Source organism: Chanodichthys erythropterus, chromosome 10 (assembly GCF_024489055.1).
Source record: "Chanodichthys erythropterus isolate Z2021 chromosome 10, ASM2448905v1, whole genome shotgun sequence".
In the NCBI taxonomy this organism is placed as follows: Eukaryota; Metazoa; Chordata; class Actinopteri; order Cypriniformes; family Xenocyprididae; genus Chanodichthys; species Chanodichthys erythropterus.
This window is the reverse complement of record NC_090230.1, coordinates 24414547-24439753: the sequence shown is the minus strand read 5'-3', so window position 1 is coordinate 24439753 and position 25207 is coordinate 24414547. Positions and strand designations below refer to the sequence as shown.

Genomic DNA, 25207 nt, shown 5'->3' with positions numbered 1-25207 from the left:
GCGGGAATCTGATCCCATAGTGGAGTTTCGCAAATCTTACTGAGTTCTGCTTTATTATTAAAATCATTACTAATTCAAAATATGAATAACACCTATAACAGTATATTAATGTTCCCAGAACCAACACTGAATATTTAGAGAATATTCTTATAACAAAATTCTGTTAGCTGGGACCAGCTGTAACATTCACAAACTGAAAATAAATACAACACAGTAGGCTAGTATTTCAACTTCATTATTCATATTCCTATAGAGTTTAAGGGTGAAACTCTATGGAAATCAAAACAATGTTGTGTATCTTTTCAATTTTACAGTCTAGGAGGACCAGGATGAACATAAACCAGACGATAGCCTTGCAAATATTTATTTAGTTTTATTTAGTTTTATTCAGTAACAGCATGGTTAACGCTGTGCGTCCTGCTCAAAACAGCAAAAAAGATTCAAGCTGTAGCGTTTCTAATAAAATGAAATAAAGAACGATAAGAAATCATTAATATCACACAACAGTGAAAATCAAAAGTCAGAATCAGAGTTTACAATTTTGCATTCACATGATATCAGAGAGATATCAGGCAGATTCACTTCAGATAATACAAAATATAGATAATACAATATACATGCAATTACATAGCATAGCATAAAAAACAGGGCACATCTTTTAAGAAAATATTATACTGAATATAAATGTGCAGATAATTCCCGCAATAAAAGCGTCACACCAGAGTTTTCACATTGAGATTAACAGTTGATGTGACACCGGATACTTCTTGAATTAAACACAATCCTGTGTGTTTCAAGAATCTTCTAGAAGTATAGAGAGTGCTAATATGTGTCACTCTGATGTGATCCTGCCTCAGGATTAAACATGCACATGAAAGAACACAGTAAAAGAAATACTGGAGAACAAATTCCTACACAATCTATCCAGTATGCATTATATGCAATGAGTGACAGGTATGCAATGTGAGATTTACAATAGATTCATATTATTGTATGAATCTCAATCAATTTAAGATTTGAGTTAAACCACACAGCTCAACAGCACACAAAGATCTAATTTATATGAGGGATTTTAGGCTCACATAAGGAGAAATATGATTTTGATTTATTTTGAATGATGGTAACATCACACTGAATCCATTTCCTAAACGATTTTGTTGTCTGAATTTATCAAAGATTCTCTTGGGTCCCCTGCATCATATACATTGCTTTTATCTGAACCTGAAAAAAATAAAACAAAAATTAAATGCATAAGACACAATTTTTGGATGTACAGTATGGAGTAAAGAGTTTTGAACAATGAAATGTGTCAAGATCAGCAGATATATTAAACATAAACATGATATCAATACAGTATCATTAATATTAGGAACACTTTTTTGTAAACAAACTGCCACCTACTGGTGATATTTCATATTCGGTTCATCTTGTAATTTATTTCATATTTCTGTATTCAAAGCATTTTGTATAAAACTTAAAATTAATGTCATTGCATGTATTTGCTCTGCTGTGTGAATGTATTTACGGACCTCTTTGAGCAGCATTAAATTGTGTAAATACACCTAAAAGCAACTTCAGATGCTGCTGTGCCACTTCTGCAGCGCAAGATGCCTTTGGTTGAAACAAAATAGTGTCAAACTCTAATTGTATTGACTAAATTTAAGATTTTAAAATTTAAGATATATAGATTTTAAAAAGGTAGCCTTATTTGACTAATTCATTTATGACAGTAATAGATGCCAATAAATATAAAAATATATATTCTTCTCTGGCTTTATTGTTCAGTGTTATTTCATAGTCTACCCTTAAACATGTAGATGAACGGCAAGAGCGCATTAAAAGTTTCTGTTTTCAGTTAAAAAGGTGTCATTTAAGCATCATTTAAGTTAATAATTAATGATTTTTACAACGAAAGTGATTCAATCAAAAACTTTAGCTCCATAAACTTTATCTTAGAGCTGCTGTAAAGCCAAAACAAACTCAACAATAGAAAGCACTATATAAATGAAGATGACTTTTAAGTGTGCCAAATAGTTTGGCTAGTTGTGAGAGCAGATGGCACGTAAATTATTATTTAATAAGATAAATTAGTATTTCACGGCATGTGAATGTATGTGTATGCAGAAGAAAGCTCTGTCTAGGCTCTGCTCTGCCCTGGCACGTGTTGTGTCGAGCCATTTATTAGTCTGGCTGTTTGAGAACTAGATTAAATGTAGTTGCAATAAATAATCCTTACAAATGTACTGAACAGATATAGGCTACTATATATTCTGTTGTGCGGAGCTGATTCTGGAGCTGAGAACTGATGGCACGGCTTGATCTTTGGTTGACCATTTTATTCCCGCCCATGTAGAGATCGAATATTCAGGCTGATTATCCATTTTGGTTTTATTCTTTTTCCATTTGGCGGATTAGAACAAAGTGTGATTAAAACAAAAATAAAAATATGAAAAAAACGACTCAAGATTTGTTTATTTATGCTCATGAGGAGGGTCGAATATGAATGCTTTCTTTGTTTTTCTGTTTAGAAGACAAAAACAAGAAAACAAATTATCCGAAGGTACATAGACCAAGATAGCAGACCAATTCATGATATTCCTTATATCATTAATAAGTAAAAAGCATCTGATTTTCATCTTTTTTTTTTTATCAAGTGTGCTTTCTAAACAGTGTAAAAAAAAAAAAAGAAAAAAGTCAAGAGCACAGCTAAAGGAAATGCTTTTCACCAAAATGAATAAATGAAATAAATAAGCTGTTTTTTTTAAAGTTGTTTAATCATCCTCTGCTCAGATATTAAGACATTTCATTTAATTGTTTGCATTTGATATTTCAGTGGCTGACATCAGATCAATTATAATTTGCAATAGAAATTAATTTAAATAAAGTTCTCAACTGAAACATGGTTGAAACATTTGAAATAAAATAATTACTTACAGTTGATATAAGAACAATTTTAATAATTTGTTTTTGGTTTAACTAAGAAATAAGCAAAATTAGGTTAAATGAGTGAGCTGTGGTATTGAAAACAATAGCCTAACAAGTTCACTTTACATTCGTAAAGTTATTCCAACTAAACTTTATAAGTTCAAATAACATTTGTCAAGTTGAAAAATTGAATTGAAGCAAAATTGAATTGGATCATCCTGGGTCCGTGTATCTTTTGGTCATTCGTTTTTTGATTTAATAATGAAATCGGAAAATGAAAAACGGCACCTTTTTCGTTTTTCATTTTTTTCAAACAAAAAGAAAAACAAGAATTCGGCTTGATTTTTCGTTTTTTGTTCAGGGATAGAAAATGAATAAACAACTTGAATATTTGATCTCAACATGTGGGCTGGAATGAAACACCCCTTTCCGCTGATTGGTCAAGCAAACTTTAAACTGTGCCGTCATCAGTTGTTCCGCAGTTTAGAGCAGCAGAATAATAGTCCTTCTCTGCGATGGATTTAACGCGTTTATTGCAACTATATAATCACTTTTAAATGTACATTTAATCTTAATCAGGGTATCTTCCGTTCATTCATGTTTTGATTTGATATTGAAATCAGAAAAATGAGAAAACCACACTTTTTTTCGTTTTTCATTTTCAAAATGAAAACGAAAAAAATAAAAATTGGCTTGATTTTTCTTTTTTCATTCTGGGGTTGGAAACAAACAGGCAGTTTGAATATTCGATCTCTACATGTGGGCGGGAATGAAACGCCTCTTTCCGCTGATTGGTAAACCAGACGTCAAACCATGTAGTCATCAGTTGTTCGTCGGTTCAGCTCAACAGAATAAAAGTCCCTCGTTCTACAGCTGTACGGATTCTTAACGCGTTTATTCTACATTTTATCTCTTTCTCATCAAATAGCCAGACTAGTGAATGGCTTGACACAAATCGTTCTGATGCAGAGTCAGGGCTTAATTCTGTGTAGACATTAATTCATCACATGAAATATTAGTTTATCTCATAAATATTAATTTACTTTGCAGCTGCACACAACTACCCCCAGCCTACAACTTCAATACATTGAGTGTAAAAATGTCTTTTGTTTTACACAACATGGGATGGATTTGAAATGATAGATAGGCTATTAAATATATATATATATATATATATATATATATATATATATATATTTTTTTTTTTTTTTTTTTTTTTTTTAATTTTCTGTATTCAAAATGATGTTTAAAACATTAATATCATTACATTATGCAATTGCAATTCCTACACATATACTGCCCTCTCTGAGCAATCTAACAACTCATAAATCTAAAAGCAACTTCAGGTGGTGCTTCTTTGCCACCTCTGCAAGCCTTTGGTTGATACTGATTTAATTGGTAACAACCTATAGCATCATTTTATTGTAATTTAAATGACTAAATTTAAGAACTTAACATTAAAGAAAGCATACATATTTAATAAGATTAGGAAAAAATCCTAAAATCCCCTGAAAATCAATTAATCAACTAAATCAATTACAGTTAATTTCTGACACAGACAGATGGCAATAAATAGACTATAAAATACTCTTTATCTCATTATTGTTAGTGTTATTTCAGGGTTTTGATATATATCCTAATATTGATAAAGTATAATTGATATATTCTTAAGAGAGCACTTTAATGGTTGTTTTTAACACTGTTTTAACATTTTTCCCTTTATTTATTTATTTTACTTTTTTTTTTTTTTTTAAATGTGTGATAGCCTATTTCGAATTGGCATAAACAAGTTCACCTCCGTCATCAAATCATCCAATTCACATTTGAAGTCTCTATAGCACCGCTTTGATGAACTAATAACATGTAATATATTTTCATATCTGTCATATTTCAAATTCATCCCATGTCCAAAACTCAGGGTGTTGTCTACAACAAAAGTTATGACTGCTGCATATTTACATCAGCTACTGATTTGCACTTTTTTAATTCAATGTATACCTATACATTCGCTGCCCAGTGCGTTGAGCAGCTTTGCTAGATTTTTATAGTTGGTCACTTCAATAAAACAGGCATTGTGCCAACGTTGTAGAATGGGAGTAATTGTGTGCAGCTGCAAAGTAAATTAATATTTCGTGAGAAAGACATAAAATGTAGAATAAACGTGTTAAGAATCCGTACAGCTGCGCGAGGGACTTTTATTCTGTTGAGCTGAACCGATGAACAACTGATGACGACGTGGTTTGACATCTGGTTGACCAATCAGCGGAAAGAGGCCTTTCATTCCCGCCCACATGTAGAGATCAAATATTCAAACTGCTTATTTGTTTCCTACCCCAGAACGAAAAAAGAAAAATCAAGCCAATTTTTTGTTTTTTCGTTTTCATTTTAAAAATTAAATGATAATGAAAAAAAGTACGGTTTTCTCATTTTTCTGATTTCAGTATCAAATCAAAACATGAATGAACGGAAGATACCCTGATTAATCTTAATCTCTATCTCTTGATCTCTATCTCTCAAACAGCCACACTAACGAATGACTCGAGACACAAATCGAGGCAGAGCTTAGACAAGGCTTTCTTCTGTGTGTCCATAAAAACGCGTTTAGCTCAGAAATATTATTATCTCAGATATAATAATTTACTTCGCACCTGCACTCACAACTACCTAATAGCCAACACCTTTGACACACTGCCTGTTTTATTATTGCTGACCACAATCGTAGTTAATGTTCACAGCACATCTATTATAGTTCTATTATGTTTTTTATTCAGTCAACAGATGGATATCATAATGCCATTATCTAATGTTTCAGTGATTGACTTTAGTGAAATATGAATTTGACATAACGATTTTAAGGTGAACTTGTTTGAGTTATATGAATAAAACCCTGAAATAAGACTTTGTACAATAAACCAGAGATGAAGGGTTTTCATATTTAATGCCATCTACCAGTGTCAGAAATTAACTTATATGGGACAAATGATTTTCAGGGTATTTTTTTTTTTTTACCCTTATATATAATTTATTTCCTAATATTATTAAATATTTATGCTATCTATAATGTTAAATTCTTAAATGTAGTCAAATAAATTAGAATAATATGACACTAGGCTGGTACCGATTAAATCAGTATCAGTCAACTGCATGATGCTTTCAGAGCTACTTACAGTAAATACATTTACACATTAATTACAACAGTATAATATAATGAGATTAATATTTTAAACAACATTTTTATTCAGAAATATGAAATGACAAGATGAAATAATACTTGGATTATGAAAGTAATATCGCCACTAGGTGGCGGTAAGTCATTGTGTTAAAGAAGGAGTCATTTATTCATTTGTCGATTCGTTCAAAGCGCTGATTCATTCAGGAATAAAATCAAGTGGCTGTCTATATTAATTGGTCACTGAATCATCGTCTATATTAATGGGTTGTTCAAAGACTCTTATTCATTCAGGAATGAGCCTACTGCGAGTCAGTCGCTCAACGGTTCTGTGACTTTATTCGCTTTGGAAGTTTATTTGGCAGAGAAAATAACCGTTCTGTCTGCCATCCGTTAGCCGGCCAATACTTAATATTAATTAAATAATCTCAGCGTATTGCCTAAAACAATTTTTTTTTTTTTTTTTTTTTTTTAAAATTTGTTAATAACCACAGTAAAGCTATATACTATTTTTGGCAGTTGTTACAGAAACAATTTTCTAAAAAAAAATCTGATTTAACCTTGAGTTTTTAAGTATTAGATAGCTTAGATATTTGCACCACTAGTGACACTAATAATTCTTAATTTCTGATAGAAATGCAAAATCAATCGGTAGTTATTAATAGAATAACGAGACACAAACCTTTACATTCAATCGTTTGGTCCCATTTATTTTTGATCACAGTGCATACACATACAAACTTTAAGTCCAAAAATGCACACATTTGGAGAAATGCACATTTACCTCAGATTTCATTAGATAGAATATAAGCCGGGCCGTACGCAGGGTTTCATAATTACCGAGGTCAGAAAATGTAGTTTCCAAGGGGGGTACGGGGGCATGCTCCCCCGAAAATTTAGATTTACCTGGTGTACATATGTGCATTTTTAAGACGTTTTAAGGCCAACAAATTGGATAACAATTTAAAACCATGTCAACAAATAAATGCATGCACAGTTTTGATGCAGCTTTAATCGCATGTTTGGTAATTTCATGACTTAACTTACAACAGAACAACGACGGTCATTGCTCGCAGTTTCTTTTGTGCTTTATTTAAGCTATAATAAAGTAATTAAATGCAGCGCGCGCCGGCGCATTTGCTCATACAATTCTTGAGTGCGCGCCGCTATCTCTGTGCTGTCGCGTGAGTCGCGTAACATTGCCACAGATTTTGATAGGTGGTCAGCAATAATAAAACAGGCAGTGTGTCAAAGGTGTTGGCTATTAGGTAGTTGTGAGTGCAGGTGCGAAGTAAATTATTATATCTGAGATAATAATATTTCTGAGCTAAACACGCGTTTTTATGGACACACAGAATAAAGCCTTGTCTAAGCTCTGCCTCGATTTGTGTCTCGAGTCTGGCTGTTTGAGAGATAGAGATCAAGAGATAGAGATTAAGATTAAATGTACATTTAAAAGTGATTATATAGTTGCAATAAACGCGTTAAGTCCATCACAGAGAAGGACTATTATTCTGCTGCTCTAAACTGCTGAAGAACTGATGACGGCACAGTTTAAAGTTTGCTTGACCAATCAGCGGAAAGGGGCGTTTCATTCCCGCCCACATGTTGAGATCAAATATTCAAGTTGTTTATTCATTTTCTACCCCTGAACGAAAAACGAAAAATCAAGCCGAATTCTTGTTTTTCGTTTTGTTTGAAAAAAATGAAAAACGAAAAAGGTGCCGTTTTTCATTTTCCGATTTCATTATTAAATCAAAAAACGAATGACCAAAAGATACACGGACCATCCTGATCCAGATACACACTTTTTCAGATTACCAAATCTGGATAGGGCTCTACAGAGCCACTAAAGCAGGGGTGTCCAATCCTGCTCCTGAAGGCCACTGTCCTGCAGAGTTCAGCTCCAAACCCAATTAAACACATCTGAACCAGCTAATCAAGGTTTTTAGGCATACAGGAAACTTCCAGGCAGGTGTGTTGAGGTAATTTGGAGCTAAACTCCGCAGGACAATGGCCCTCATGAAAAACCACCTTCTGATGGAATCAGTATAATCCTTTTATTTTTATTTATTTATTTATTTATTTTATCAAAGGTATCCCAATCTTACTAAAAAGTTTTGAACAACACAGAAAAGATCCAGATCAAAACCAATATTTAATTTTGTGAACTAATCTGATTTCAGAATCCATTTCTTCTTTTGAACAATCCATTTTCAAGATTTGATCCAATCCGATAGCCGAAATCCAATCAGATTACTTTTGAACAACTGACACCTGATCATTTTAAACAGTTATTGTTTAAAAAATAATCTTTAGATTAAATTATTTGATCATAAGTAAAAAACAGAATTTAGAACATCAATAGCTGAAATTAGCAAAAGCAACACATTACTGAATCATTTGATCACTGAATTAGTATCATTAATTCACTAGACCTTTTCAAGTGTTAAAAAATTGTCCTGTGAATTTACAGTAAAATACTCCCAAAAAAGTTGCCAATAAGTTACTGTTAATTTTATAGTTTTTTACTGTAATCTACAGTATGTTACAGTATGTTGCTGTAAAAATACTATGCACTCAATTAAAACTCGAGTCATCTAATTTCATTTCCAGAAATCAACTGCCTTTTAAATTCATAAACTGATATTTAAAACTATATGAGCATATTGTTCACTTGAACTTATTTCATTTGAGTCCACTAAAAAAAAAGAATATTACTAAAGTAAAAATAATCTAATCAAACAAAATCATTGAAACTAGAAAAACATCAAGTCAGCTTAAATCTCTTGCAGATAACTGCTAGCTACACTCTTAAAACAGATGTGTTAAAAACAACCTGTGTTATATTTGAACAGCCAGACAAGCAAAGAGAAAAGATGATTTTGATCCAAAAAATCTGGATTAAACTGATCCCATCAGAAAGGTGGATTCAGCGTGGATTTCATGGCCAAAATGTAATGAAAACTTTAAAAATGTATCAAATAATACTATATTTGGATCATGCAGTATCTTACAAGATATCCTATTTATTCATAAGGTTTTAATTTTATTTGTTCATCCGCAGAGGTGTATAGTCCAGGGGTCAGAAAGTAGAAGTCCTGACATATTTTTCATTCCACCCACTGAAGCAGTGTTAAAAGGCTTGTTCGAGATGCATCGGCGCTGCGCAGACCGATCGGCGTATGACTTCAAAGTACCGCGAGAACGATTCAAAAGGAGTTTAATGCTCTCCAATCACTCTCGCGGTACTTTGATGTCACACGCTGATCGGTCTGCGCAGCGCCGATGCATCTCGAACAAGCCTAAAGTTAATGAGATAATTAAGTGATAAATTGAGTAATGATTGAGCATTATTGAAGACACCTGATGATAACAAGCAGAATCACCAAAGGAGAAAATCACAATTTTTAAGTTACCATCATCGAGGTCAGGGTTTGTTTTAGTTGAGCTCTTGACCCTTGACTAGTAATGCTAGATTTGTTTGAGCTGTTAACTGAGTTGTGACAGCCAGACAAACAAAGAGAAAAGGTGATCACATGTTAGTTATGTTTATACATAATTGTAGTTTCTCTGAGCTCATTTAGAGCTCAATCTCTGAGTTAGATTTACATTATTGATTACAGCAGCACTGTGATTCTGCAGCACAAGATCAGCTTTATCAATATAATATAAAGGTTTTCACAAAAGTTATTCTGAATATATATATATATATAAAAAAAAAACACAGAAAAACAGAAAAAAAATGAAATAGTGAGAATAAAGGAAATTACTAAGACAATTAAGCTCATAATTTATTCATGCAGCAATGCATGATGGGAGCCATGGATGAATTTTGATTGGTGGCTCCCAGAATGCACTGCAACATGCTTTATGATGGCCACCACTGTTGAGATTCACAGGATTATTCTTGATGTCTGTGTGTTTAAATGAAAGCAATTTTTTTTCTGATCAGAAAACCTTTTGCAAAAACCTTCAGATTATGTTGATAAAGTTGATCTTGTGCTGTATAATCACAGTGCTGCTGTAATCAATAATGTAAATCTAACTCAGAGATTGAGCTCTAAATGTGTTGAAGTCAAAATACAATTACATGATAACATAACCAACACCTTACCATCTTTTCTCTTTGCTTGTCTGGCTGTTTCAACTCAGTTAGCAACTCAAGCAAGATGTAATATTAAAAGTCAAGGGTCAAGAGCTCAACTAAAACAAACCCTGACCTCGATGATGGTAACTTAAAATTGTGATTTTCTCCTTTGGTGATTCTGCTTGTTATCATCAGGTGTCTTCAATAATGCTCAATCATCACTCAATTTATCACTTAATTATCTCATTAATGCTTCAGTGGGTGGAATAAAAATATGGCAGGACTTCTACTTTCTGACCCCTGGACTATACACCTTTGTTCATCCGTCAGGCTACAGTGATTCGGTAGGCTTTAACGTATTCAGCCTTTCAGTATAGGCCTACAGCAAAGTAGAAAGAGTTTGGCCTCATAAAATAATCCCCCAAACAGCTGTCAAAATTGAGCAAAAACAATACATTTTATTCTGTCACTAATTGATATATATATATATTAATCACAATCAAAATTATTTTTGTTTTTAGAATATTTATTAGTGATGCATGCAATGATTACAGAGTAACCAAAAAAAAAAAAATGCAAAGAATGGCAATCAATAATTTTTGAAATCCAAAACAAATCCAAATCAGAAATAGTGTCTAACTATTGCGTCCCTTGTTGCACGTCCTGTTTGCTCGTTCTGGCAGAGGAACAACTGACTCTGACCAAACTGCAGCAAACCAAGGCCAGATTGAGATCCGCCTCCTAAAGGCTACGCTCAGACAAGTTGGTCTCTCCACATCAGATGAGGAAGTCTGAAATTATTGTGGAGTATTTGACATTGTCTTTTTTTTTTTAATTCAATACATCTATACTTGATACTTGTTATAAATATCCTCAATGTACAGTGTTTGTGTTGTAGGTCTCAGATGAGCGGACTGCTGGAAGAGGATGGGGTGGGGTTTTTCTTGTTTTTAGTTTTTTTTTTAAATGTGTGTGTTTTCATTTCAAATAAAAATAAACTTATATTGACCCCACACTGGCTATTCTACTTGTTGCTCTTTACATATCTATAGTTCTACATTGTGATTTCCTATCCTGTTTGAGCACTGGTTATCCAGCACTGGTTATCCAGATTTGGTGATCCTGAAAATTTCCTATCCGGATCAGACTGATCCAAACGATGTTGCTTTAAAAAACAGGCTCCAAAAGTAAGATGGATTACGTGATCACGGATCGCAAAAAAAGGATTACTAAATCCAGATCAATTTTATCCGGATTAAACTTTTTGAAAAACCTGGTCACCACTGTTGAGATTCACAGGCTGATTCTTGATCTCTGTGTCTCTAAATAAAAGTGATTTTTTTTTTTTTTATCAGAACACCTTTTGCAAAATCCCTCAGATTATATTGATAAAGCTGATTTTCTGTAGAATCACAGTGCTGCTGTAATCAATAATGTAAATCTAACTCCGATTCAAATCAAATAATGATTATGTGAAAACAGAACCAATATCTGATCATCTTTTTTTATTTACTTGTGTGTGTGTTACAACTCAGTTAACAGCTTAAACAAATATTAAAAGTCAAGGGTCAAGAGCACAACTAAAGCAAACACTCATCTCCATGATGGTGTCTTAAAAATTGTGATTTTCTCCATTGGTGATTCTGCTTGTTATCATCAGGTGTCTTCAATAATGCTCAATCATCACTCAATTAATCACTTATTTATCTCATTAACTTTAACACTGCTTCAGTGGGTGGAATAAAAATATGGCAGGACTTTTACTTTCTCACCACTGGACTATACACCTCTGGTTAAAAGACACTGAACTATACAATATTTTAATTTATAACTGCATTTATTTTACGTAAAATAAGATCATTATTAGGTTGAAAGACTTTAGTTACTCACCAAACACAGAAAGCTTGAAAGACTTGAATGAGGAAGAATTGTTGTTCCTCTGAATCTTTAAATCATAAAATCCAGCATGTGTCGTTTTGATGTTCTTGATGGTGAGAAATCCAGTGGTCTTGTCCAGCTCCAGTGTGCCTTCTTCATTAAGTATCTTATCAGAACTATCAAATGGGGAAGTCCTGCTGGGCATTGCAGCCACTGTAGCTTTGATAATTGTATTTTTAAACATCCACATGATCAGATCACCTCTATGTACTTTAACATCAGTTTCTAGAACGACATCCATTCCCTCTGTCGCGTACACTGACTTCACTTCATATGATAAACAGAGAAAAACAGAACAGAAATTATAAAAAGAAACAACAAAAACAGCTGTGCAGAAATGGTCAAAAGCAACACTAATCATTTGGTCATATCCCACACAGCAGGGGACTCCTAGGCGGATCCGCATTCAAGTCGCCAAATCCGCGTGACTGTCACATTCGCTTTGACGCCGCCCAGAGGATCAGATCCGCATCCGGGCGGCACCATAAATTCTACTGTCAATTAGTGATGTGTCGTTCTTGAACGATTCGTTCATTTTGAACGAATCTTTAATGTGACTCGGGAAGAACGAGTCGTCTCGGGGGGTGATTCGTTCAGTCGCGCATGTGCAATATTCTACAGGTTCTGTACTGCTAGTAGTAGTTCACCTGATGATTCAATTGATTAGTTCATTTCATGAGTCTTTCGGGTTTTTGAGTCCTTCCTTAATCACGTGACAGACCCATACGCTATGCTGTGTGACCCAAGCACATTATATTTATTAGTAAATAACGTTAACTCTCCAGTTTTGTTTGAGTTTGTGTTACAACTGTTAAAGCTGAAGTTATCATAACCTTGATGTTTTAAACTAACATTAATAATTCAAATTCAAAATGTTATTTGCTTTTAATTTATATCATTATGTCCTTTTTGAGCAATCTTCTTATACATATATTAGACCAATATGTCAAGTCTGCCTAGGAAAAGCAATTATTATAACAGCAAACTCAAAATTGGAGTAAAAATGAACAAACTAAGCTATAAATACTTTGTATTGTAGGCTTGGATTATTATATTATTATATATGTTTATTTACAGATAGACAGTCAAAAAGATAAATTAATCAATACTTTATTTATAACAGGGCTTTATTTATTTATAATAACACACCACAGATCCTCAAGAAACAGTAACAAAAACAGTGACAGAAATGTCAGAAATAGCGTATGGGTCTGTTACGTGATTAAGGAAGGACTCAAAAACCCGAAAGACTTATGAGATGAACTAATCAATTCTCTTTCCGGCTCAGAATGCATTGGCTTAGTGTATGGGTCTGTCACGTGATTAAGGAACGACTCAAAAACCCGAAAGACTCATGAGATGAACTAATCAATTCTCTTACCGGCTCAGAATGCATTGGTTTAGCATGGGACTGCCTGTCACGTCATTAAAGAATGACTTAAACCCGAAGACTTGTCAGACAAGAGGTGAGGTGAGCTTAATCAGCTTGTCATAAACTGAAGACCCAGGTAAAGAATGAATTAATCATTTCTGAATCAGCATTGTAGTTTTGTATTGTTTGTAGTGGGATCAACGTTTGCATAAGTAGTAGATGTGTTGGGGAAGTAACACGTAACATTTTAAGTACATTTTGCTAAAATGAACGAAATGAACGAAATGACTCGAAAAAAGATTCGTTCATTTTGTTGTACGAGACTCAAAAGTCCGAGTGAGTAAAATGATCCGAACTTCCCATCTCTACTGTCAATCAGCGGGTCTTGAGCGGACCCATGTCGGATCCGCAGACGCGAACGCGCCTTTACGGTTGTATCAATTTGCGGGTCCCGAACGGACCCGCCGCGGAGGTAAGGTTTAAATCGCGGATGTAGCGCGGAGCCAAGGCGGGGTCCGCGATCCGCCTTCGTTACAGATCCGTCACTGCGCGCAAGTGGACTCCGATACGGGTCCGTTCGCGGCAGAGGTGGAAAGTCCAGGCAGAGCTGTTTCTAGGCATAGGCAAACTAGGCGGTCGCCTGGGGCGCAAACAGCTGGGGGGCGCCAGTGAGAGCCCCCGTCCCACCAAGAGATTTCTATATATAAATACTAATAAAATAAAAATAATAAAAATCATTATTACTATTATTATTATTTCGTACTTTTGCCATTTCTAGGCATCATGATTACTTGCATTATCTGAGTGACAAGTCTCCCTGGTGATAGTGGCCGCTGCTGTTATGAGAGAAACGAGATGTAGAAGGCGGCAGGGAACGTCATCATTCGTGCTCAGAGGTGGAAAGTCCAGGGGTCAGAAAGTAAAAGTCCTGCCATATTTTTATTCCACCCACTGAAGCATTAATGAGATAAATAAGTGATTAATTGAGTGATGATTGAGCATTATTGAAGACACCTGATGATAACAAGCAGAATCACTAAAGGAGAAAATCACAATTTACCATCATCAAGGTCAGGGTTTGTTTTAGTTGAGCTCTTGACCCTTGAATTTTTAATATTAGAGTTTGTTTGAGCAGTTTTAACTGCATTAAAACCAACCAGACGAGCAAAGTTAAGAGATGATCAGGTGGTGTTGGTTATGTTTTCTCAAAATCATTATTTGATCTGAATCACTGAACTCATTTAGAGCTCAATCTCTGAGTTAGATTTACATTATTGATTACAGCAGCACTGTGATTATACAGCAGAAGTTCCAGTTTTTTCAAAATAATCCAAAGGTTTATCAAAATTTGTTCAAAAGAAAAAAGGCTTATTTAGACACACATAGATCAAGAATCATCCTGTGAATCTCAACAGTGGTGGCCATCATAAAGCATGTTGCAGTGCATTCTGGGAGCCACCAATCAAAATGCATCTATGGCTCACATCATGCATTGCTGCATGAATAAATTATGAGCTGAATTGTCTTAGTAATTTCCTTTATTCTCATATTTTATTTTTTCTGTTTTTCTGTTGCTTGTCACCGTTGTTGAGATTCATACACTGATACTTGATGTCTGTGTGTGCCTAAAAGAAGGATTTTTTTTTAATCAGAACAACTTTTAAGATATCCTTCAGATTATATTGATAAAGCTGATCTTCTGCTGTAGGCTACTCAATAATGTAAATCTTACTCAGAGATTGGGCCCTAAATGAGTTCAGTGATTCAGATCCAATAATGATTACGTGAAAACATAACCAACACCTGATCATGTTTCTTCTTTGCTTGTCTGGCTGTTATAACTCAATTACAGCAGCCAAACAAATTCTAATATTAAAGAGTGAAGGGTCAAGAGCTCAACTAAAACAAACCCTGACCTCGATGATGGTAACTTAAAAATTGTGATTTTCTCCTTTGGTGATTCTGCTTGTTATCATCAGGTGTCTTCAATAATGCTCAATCATCACTCAATTAATCACTTAATTATCTCATTAATGCTTCAGTGGGTGCAATAAAAATATGGCAGGACTTTTACTTTCTGACCCCTGGAATGTCCACCTCTGAATCCCAGTAAACACAGAACGTTCCCCTAGTTTCTTTGTCCCTGGAACGTTCTGGGAACCAAAAATTGTTAGCTGGGATATTATAGCATATAATATCAAATAAATGCATTTCTTTATGCTGTAATAGTGCAGTTGAAGTCACAGACAGACAGGCATATGTCAATAGGGATCTCGCCTAGGGTGTCAAAAAGGCTAGAAACGGCCCTGAGTCCAGGGGTCAGAAAGTAAAAGTCCTGCCATATTTTTCATTCCACCCACTGAAGCAGTGTTAAAGTTAATGAGATAATTAAGTGATTGAGTGATGATTGAGCATTATTGAAGACACCTGATGATAACAAGCAGAATCACCAAAGGAGAAAATCACAATTTTTAAGACACCATCACAGAGGTCATGGTTTGCTTTAGTTGAGCTCTTGACCCTTGACTTTTTAATGTTAGTAACTGCTGTAACTGAGTTATAACAGCCAGACAAGAAAAGACGATCTGGTGGTGTTGGTTATGTTTTCACATAATCATTATTTGATCTGAATCACTGAACTCATTTAAAGCCCAATCTCTGAGTTAGATTTACTTTATTGATTACAGCAGCACTGTGATTCTGCAGAAGATCAACTTAATCTGTAAAATATGAAGGATTTCTTAAAAGTTGTTCTTATCAAAAAAAAAAAAGGAGGAATCTTTCTTTTAGGCACGCACAGACATCAAGAATCAACCTGTGATTCTCAACAACGGTGACAAGCAACATATTCTGATCAACAGATCAACTCTGAACATTAGAAAACAAGCTACTAAAAAGTCACAGAAAAACAGAAAAAAAATAAAATAGTGAGAATAAATGAAATTACTAAGACAATTAAGCTCATAATTTATTCATGCAGCAAAGCATGATGGGAGCCATGGATGAGTTTTGATTGGTGGCACCCAGAATGCACTGCAACATGCTTTATGATGGCCACCACTGTTGAGATTCACAGGATGATTCTTGATGTCTGTGTCTAAATGAGAGGCTTTTTTTTTTCTAAGAACAACTTTTGATGAAACCTTTGAATTATTTTGAAAGAAACTGGATCTCCTGCTGTAGAATGAATCACAGTGCTGCTGTAATCAATAATGTAAATCTAACTCAAAGATTGGGCTCTAAATGCGTTCAGTGATTCAGATCAAATAATGATTATGGGAAAACATATCTTTTAAATATAACATATAAAACATATTTTCAATCTTTTAACTTTGCTTGTCTGGTTGGTTTTAATGCAGTTAAAACAGCCCAAATAAATTCCAATATTAAAAAGGCAAGGGTCAAGAGCTCAACTAAAGCAAACCCTGACCTCTGTGATGGTGTCTTAAAAATTGTGATTTTTCTCCTTTGGTGATTCTGCTTGTTATCATCAGGTGTCTTCAATAATGCTCAATCATCACTCAATTAATCACTCATTAACTCATTAACTTTAACACTGCTTCAGTGGGTGGAAAAAAAAATATGGCAGGACTCTGCGCGATACCTCCGCGGTGGATCCGCCACGGAGTCCTTTTGCTGTGTGGGATCTGCCACAAAGACATACAGTCCAAAACTAAAAATGTCAGCTGTAATACTTACATGTTTTACTTTCTAGTTTCGAGAACTTCTGGCGATAGTAAATCACACCACCTACAGCAGCAACACACAGCAGAACAGCAAAAACAATCCATACAGACTGACCTGAACCTGAAACAGCTAAAGAGTGACAGTCATTAGTGAAGCTGAAGTAACTCTAACAGTGATGGAGAATGTACACTGTTCTACTCCATCTGTATCAGGCGATAGATCACTTTCTGTGTACTCAATGGTCACCACATTGGTTCATTTGTATTTGACCATTAAAAAACACACTATGAACCACCAGAGCTGGCTAAAACATTGTAACTATGAATTTCTGATTCTGTTTAATATAAAATGTGAATAAAAAATGAGAAGCATAAGGGATCCTATAGCTAACATATCATATTTTATAAGGATTTTCTCATTCACTGTTGATCCTGTTTTACTGTTACAGCAGGTGTTTGAATGATTTCAATTAGAATATTATAAGCATTTATGCAATTTAAACAGTTCAAAACAAAATAAGCAGATTGTACATAAAGTTATTAATTTTTATGAGATTGTGTTGATTTAAAAATATTCTCAAAGTATTTGTCATTCAACACAAAATAACATCTTTTAAGACATTTTACTTAGGAGTCAACTGACAAAACTAAATAAGAGAAGTACATACAAATTCTCATAATATTGGTGTGGTCGTTAGTGAAATGTATCAATGTTCTTGTTCATTGAAATAAAATTAAAACATTAATTTTAATAAAACATGTTTGTCTCAATTATCAAATGTTGAGAAGTAGTTGATAATAATAGCATTTACTTTACAAATATCTTGTAGTTTATTGCAACAAAACTGTTTGATAGACCAACAAAATAGTCTAAAAATTTTAAGAAACAATTCAAATTTAAAATTAAATTGAAATTTGTGCATTTAACTTCAGTTTCATTAATAAAGCTCTGATTTAAATAAGATTTAAATTGAGAGATTTTATCTACTCACCAGTAACAGTAACAGTAACAATGAATCTCTTGTTTATGGTGTTTCTGCTGCTGCTGATCTTCAGATCATAGAGTCCAGCATGTTCAGTTGTGATGTTTGTGATGTTCAGAGATCCAGTCTTCTTGTCCAGCTTCAGTCTGTCTCTGAATCTCTCATCAGGACCATCATATATATAGTATAGTCGGGTTGCTTTATAGATTTCAGCTATTTGAGATTGTCCAAACATCCACCATATCTGATCATCTCTCTCTATTTCAGCAATATCAGTTTCTAGTGTGACAGATTCTCCTTCCCTCACTGACACTGACTTCACTTCACCTGGAACAACAAACAAATGAAAAACATTGAGGAAAAGCTTCTCAGACATTAATTCATTTTCTAGTAACACTTAATGTTGACACATTTTCCTGGTTAAATAAACATTATATATACTACCAGAGGTGGAAAGTCCAAGGGTCAGAAAGTAACAGTCCTGCCATATTTTTCATTCCACCCGCTTTAATTAATCACTTAATTATCTCATTAACTTTAACACTGCTTCAGTGGGTGGAAAAAAAATATGGCAGGACTTTTACTTTCTGACCCCTGGACTATACACCTCTGGTAGCAATTTCCCCTGTTATTTGGTTTCAACAAATTTAATATTTATTTATAAATTTATTTCCATATATTTATATATATATATTCTTCTTTTGATTCAAAATAAACTGTTGTAGCTTCACAAAGTAAAAGACTATAGTCTTATAAGAACATTATTTGGCACATATTATTCGATATAAAGTTGTTTCCATCATCAGGGTTATTATAGTTAACAAAAAAAAAAAAAAAAAACATTTTTGTCATTGTTTGAAATAAATATTACTGAAATAAAAATGTATACAAACTGTTATGTCTTTGTAAAGACGCAAGCAACACAGAGATGAACATGCTTTTTACTCAGACTAACTCATCTTCACTCTCCTGGTACACTCATATGCATTTCAGATCTACTAGTGCCACCCACAGGACAAGTGGTGACACCACACAAACTAAACAGACATGTTTAAAAACAACCAAAAATAAAAGTAAAATATATATGTTCTTATATCGATACCAAAATAGTAGGTTCTGAGTATCGATATATCAATACTGCAGCATCGATGTGCACATCCCTAGTGCTGATGATTCACTGGTCTTCTCCAAAGTCTAAACTATGAGTGTGTTAAATGTCAGTTTTGCATCAATTTTTTTCTCTCCTTTTTATTATTATTATTTTTTTAAATATTATATACAGAGATTTGAGCAGTGTCTTTTAGACTCACACAGACATCATGAATCAGCATATGATCCTCAACAATGGTGACACAAAAAAAAACTTTTTTTGTGACTTTAGTAGCTTGTTTTGTGATGTTCAGAATTAATCTGTTTATCTGAAAATCTTGTCACCATTGTTGAGGATCATACGCAGAATCTTGATGTCTGTGTGAATCTGAATAATTTCTGCATAAGAATAAAAACTTTCAAAGAAGAACAGGATCTTATGCATTATCATATGTCTACATAAAGGAAAACCCAATATTTGAGAAACATGATGAAGTAAGCATCCAAACCCAATTAATCATATTTATTTTCTCACAATATTTTATAGCAACAAATGCTTTAGAAAAACACAGTTACAACATTTGGGGGAAAAAATAAAGCCAAATTGTTAAGGGTCAGGAGCCCAACTACAGCAAGTGCTTACCTCCGTAACGGTGATATATAAATTTTGATAAAACATCAACACCTCATTAAGAAGATTTGTAAGAAAGAAACAAAGCCAGAGTGGTTTGTAATAAGTGAAGATGCAGATATCTAGAGAGATCTGGGGCCGTATTCACAAAACATCTTAAGGCTAAAAGTAGCTCCTAACTTGCCGATTTAGGAGAAACTCTTAAAAATAATGGGCGTGTCAGTCCTAATTTTAGGACTCTTAAATTTTTGCTCTAAGAGTATTTCACAAAGCATTTTAGCGCTAAAACTAGCTCCTAAATCTGTGAAACATTAGGAGTAGTCAAGAGGACTCCTAAATCACTGAGACCAAATCACAAACAGTCCTAATCCACCCAAAGACACTGAACACTATTGAGACAATAGTGATAGAGCCTTAGGTGCTGAACCTTTTCTTCATAAATGCAATAAAATGCAATGCAATAAAAAAAAATGATTTATAGATTTGAATCTATGATGAGATGCCAAAAATGAATCTTTAACAAATAAATAAATATTGTCTGATTACCTGTGGCAGTGGTTCTCATGGGTTCACACTTACAAATAATTTATATAATAATATATAATAATAATAATAAAATTTTATTTGTACTGCACTTTACATTTGGAACAAATCTCAAAGTGCTACAATTAAGATCATTTAAAGAGGATAAAATAGTAATAGATTTAATAGTTAAAAGTCATAAGTTCTCCTAAAAAGAAATGTTTTGAGTCCTTTTTTAAAAGTCACAATGGTTTGAGGTCCCCTCAAATGGTCGGGGAGGGCATTCCAAATCCGAGGAGCGGCAGAACAAAAAGCCCGATCACCCATAGTGCTGAGCTTTGTCTTGGGGATAAGAAGGCGGTGTGAATTCGTTGAACGGAGTGATCGAGTTGTAGTCGAAGAGGTAAGTAGTTCTTTCAGATAGGTGGGGGCATTTCCATAGATGCACTGGTGGGTTAGAAGGGCGACCTTATATTCAATCCTGGCTGAAACAGGAAGCCAGTGAAGTGAATGGAGAATGGGTGTGATGTGATCATATTTTCGAACTCTCATCAGGATCCTAGCAGCACTATTCTGAATATACTGCAGTCTCTGCAAGCTTTTGTTAGGGATCCCGGTGAGAAGAGCGTTACAGTAATCCAGTCTGGAGGAGACAAAGGCATGGACCAGTTTTTCAGCATCTGCTAAGGTTAACATTGGACGGAGTTTTGCAATATTTCTAAGATGGTAGAAAGATGTCTTGCAGAGGTTTTTGATATGGGCTTCGAAACTGAGTTGTGGATCAAATCTTACACCAAGATTGGTGACAGTTGTGGAGAGGGGAATGTCATGATCAGAGATAGTTATACCAGTTATGGAGGAAGACTGGGTTTGATGTGGTGTGCCAACAAGAATTGCCTCAGTTTTAGAGCTGTTTAGCTGGAGGAAGTTGTGCTTCATCCACACCCTTATCTCCTCCAGACAGGCAGTGAGTGTTGAAGACGAAGATGATGTTGATGAAACTGCAGAGGTGTGTGTTTCTGATTTCATGTACAGTTGAGTATCATCAGCATAGCAGTGAAATGAGACTCCATAGCGGCTAATGATATGGCCAAGAGGGATGATGTAAATGATAAAGAGAATGGGGCCAAGGACTGACCCCTGAGGGACCCCGCAAGTAACTGTGTGTTGCCGGGACCTTGCACTTCCAAGTGAAATGTACTCTGTTCTGTTTGTGAGATACGATTTAAACCAGTTAAGAGCAGTGCCAGTAAGTCCAGTGGTTTGATGCAACCGGTTAAGGAGTATGCCATGATCCACTGTAACGAATGCAGCAGACAGATCGAGGAGTATGAGGAGGGATGGTGAGCCTGCATCAGCTGTCATCCGTAGGTCGTTTGTGACTCTAACCAAGGCTGTTTCCGTACCATGTCCAGTGCGGAAACCAGACTGAAATTTTTCAAAAAGATTATTGTGTTTGAGATGATCCTGGAGGTGGGAAACTACAACTTTTTCCAGTATTTTGGAGAGAAGTGGGAGATTGGAAATGGGCCTGTAATTTGCAAGCACATCTGGGTCAAGGGTGGGTTTTTTGAGAAGTGGTCTGATTATGGCAGTTTTTAGGGCAGATGGAACATTGCCAGACTGGAGCGAGTGGTTTATTATAGTGGTAATCAGAGGACTTAGAACAGAGGAGTTTACTTTCACTAGTGCTGTAGGAAAAGGGTCGAGGGCACAGGTGGTAGGTCTCATCCTTTTAATTATTGTCTCAACCTCTTGCGGTGAAATTTCTGGAAAACAATAAAGAGGCTCCGAAATTGCAGGCTGTGAGTTGATAGTCAGGGTGGATAGTGGTGAAGATCCAGGAAAGGTAGAGTGAATTGAGTCTATTTTAGTTTTGAAAAAGTCCAGGAAATTATTACAGTGCTCTTCTGTAGTTTCTGTAATTGATGGGGTTTGTGGTTTGAGTAAATGGTTTATGGTGGAGAACAGCTGTTTGGAGTTTCCGGGACTATTTCTGATGACATTTGAGTAGAAATTTGACCGTGCCTTCATAAGTGACTTTGAGTAGTCCTTTCGGTGTTCCCGAAAAGCGAGCTTGTGAACAGTGAGACCTGTAGTTTTGAATCTCCTCTCAATGGCACGCCCAGCTGCTTTCATTTTTCGTAATTCACCGGTATACCAGGGTGCTGATCGGGTGAAAGTGACTGTTCTGGTTTTGACCGGGGCATGAAGTTCCAGAATGCTTCTGAGGGTGTTATTATAATAGTCTACTGAGTCTATGGGTGGTAGACAGTTTACAGAAAGGAGATGCTGGAGATCGGATGCCATAGACTCTTGGTTGATGTTTTTCAGATTTCTGAAGCAGATTTGGCGTTTGGGCTTGATGAGGCTGGACAGTGAAGACATCTTCATGGAGATGGCCTTATGATCAGAAACTCCCAGATCATACACTAGAAGATTGCTGAGATAAACAGAGTTTGTAATAACTAGGTCAAGAGTGTGGCCCCTGGTATGAGTAGGGACATCGACAAGTTGTGTCAGATTAAAACAGTCCAGTAATTGGAGAAATTCTGCTGCAAAACGACAGGTTGAAGAGTTGACATGAATATTCATATCTCCAAGTATAATGATATTAGCATACATTGTACAGAAGGTTGAAAGAAGATTGGACATCTCTGGAATGAATGATGGGTTTGGTTTAGGTGGCCGATAAATGAGAAGTATCATAGTAGAAAAAGGGTGCTTACATTTAAATGCAAGGCATTCAAACGAAGACAACTCAGGCAGGGTTATAGGAGACAAGATCAGATCACTTCGATGGATGACAGCCAGACCACCACCACGCCCTGTACTGCGGGCTTTCTGTAAATAGCAGTAACCAGGGGGACAGGTCTCATTTAAAACAGAATAAACATCTGGTTGATGCCAGGTTTCTGTAAGGCACATCATATCTAAACACTTTTCTAGAATATGATCATGTATGTGGCGTACCGCATGTCTGTGAGGCCCCCCCGCAAAGAATGAGATGGGGCCCCTCCCACAAGCAGTGATGTCATGTGATAAAATCTGTTGTGCACCTGAGTCCGTCTCCCCCACAGTTCACAAAAACTGATTCAGTGAATCATGTGGTGAATTATCATTGCATTGATTAATTTGATGTTATTATTGAATAATATTATATATGCTATATAATGTTTAGTGATTTTGATATCGCAGACTAAAATCCAGGCAGGAATAAATATTTAGGCTAATTTACGAACGTGGAGGCAAAAGTGCCGCGGCTCCGATTTTAGTTATTTTAGAAATAGCAGGAGGATCCTTCACAGCAATAATTCACAAACATCCGTTATAGCCCCCGATGTACAAATTTTATTTAACAGTAAGCTCAATAAAGTAAATGTAATGGCCAACACATCTCAGTTTAAACACTGGCCTATAAGCATCGCTAATTGTAGAAAAGAAATTATACAAGAAAATTTCATGCCTCGCAGTAAAAAAAAAAAAAAAAAAAAATGAATAGGCTAGTAAAAGAACTAGGAGAAAAAACATAGGCCTACTTTAAAAGAACAACTCTTATAAGTTATAGGCCTATGCTATGCGCTCTATTCTATATATCAGCTATATGCTGTATTTTGAGAAAAACTAACTTTATATACATCTTAAAATACCAACCTTTGAGGATTAACTTGTTTATTCTTTTTATCAACTGACTACCACACACAAAAAAGCAAACACTACCGAATCCTTTGCGCTCTCCGAGCGTTTTGATGCGCAAAGTCTCACTGCAGCTTTAATGTCGATGTTACGAGCACGGGCATTCTCAATACTCAGAAGAGCTAAACTGGACAGTCTTTCTTGTGACATTGTGCTCCGGAGAAATGTACATCAAGAGCTCATGTGCACGAGAGCCAAGAGAACTGATAACAGCAGCAACGAGCACTGGCCATAATTTCAAAAACACAGACCTACGAATTTCTTATCGAATGGAGATGTTTCTTTCTTTTAGGTACAATTATTCGCTGAGTTTAAGTTAATTTTCACTTCATGTTTCAAAAGAGACGTTTAAGAAAGAATCTCGCAGAGAAAGCTGAAAGCGCACCCTGTTTTGTATTTTATTTTACAAAAATACAAGGTTTTGTTGTTATTGTGAGCGTACCGGTACACAAATAAAAGTAGACCATTTGTAGTTTTGCACTAATCTAAAGCCTATTTAAGTTGTTTCAGCTGTCATGAGGAAAAAATCCATCAGAGCACGCCGGCGCGTTCGTCGACCAGAGGGATAAAAATGTAGCCAATTTAGTTTCATATTTATATTTAAATATTGAGCTATAGCCTTATATTATTATTTTTTTTTTATTTAACCTATTATGAAAAGTGAATAGTCTAGCATGATGGATGCGCAATGTCGGGAGACATGCAGCGGGTCAGACATGAATTTGACCAAGATTCATTAAGTTTTGTTTTATAGTAAGGCTTTCTTTAAAGTGAATTTCGTTGTGTAGAAATTGTATCTTAATTTCAATCAATGTTTCATCAACCAATTGCCTATATTTAATAATTAGGAAGAAAACCAAAACGTCGGGTGTGGAATGGATTGAAATGCATAACAAAATAACTTTCCGCGGCCTTTGAATAAGCAATAGACGTCTTTCTGTTTTTATTAAATTTCTTAAATACATGTCTTTATTACTTAATTAATTGATAAGATATTTTTGGTCTTTTAGCTGGTCTAAATTTTAAGTTAGACACAAATTTGCGTAGGCCAATACAAGGTTCCCTTCTAGACAAGCGCGTAAAATTGCTGTTTCGGCCGCAAATTT

The 25207-nt window shown here is 35.0% G+C and overlaps 1 protein-coding gene across 4 annotated transcripts in view; it reads right to left on the bottom strand.

Annotated features, from left to right (window-relative positions):
* Window positions 1-341: 341 nt before the first annotated feature.
* The window catches only part of LOC137027966 (uncharacterized), a 49800-nt gene continuing 24934 nt past the window's right edge, over window positions 342-25207 (bottom strand). The window contains exons 5-8 of one of the 4 annotated variants that reach the window (XM_067396614.1): window positions 18173-18490; window positions 17194-17310; window positions 12075-12389; window positions 342-1221 (exon numbers count right to left, since the gene is read on the bottom strand). In XM_067396614.1, the coding sequence (XP_067252715.1) occupies window positions 1145-1221; window positions 12075-12389; window positions 17194-17310; window positions 18173-18490 (827 nt within the window). In that variant the 3' untranslated portion in view covers window positions 342-1144. Of the gene's footprint in view, window positions 1222-1291; window positions 1612-12074; window positions 12390-17193; window positions 17311-18172; window positions 18491-25207 lie in introns of those variants that run through there. The other 3 variants (XM_067396617.1, XM_067396616.1, XM_067396615.1) reach the window with 3 other exon arrangements.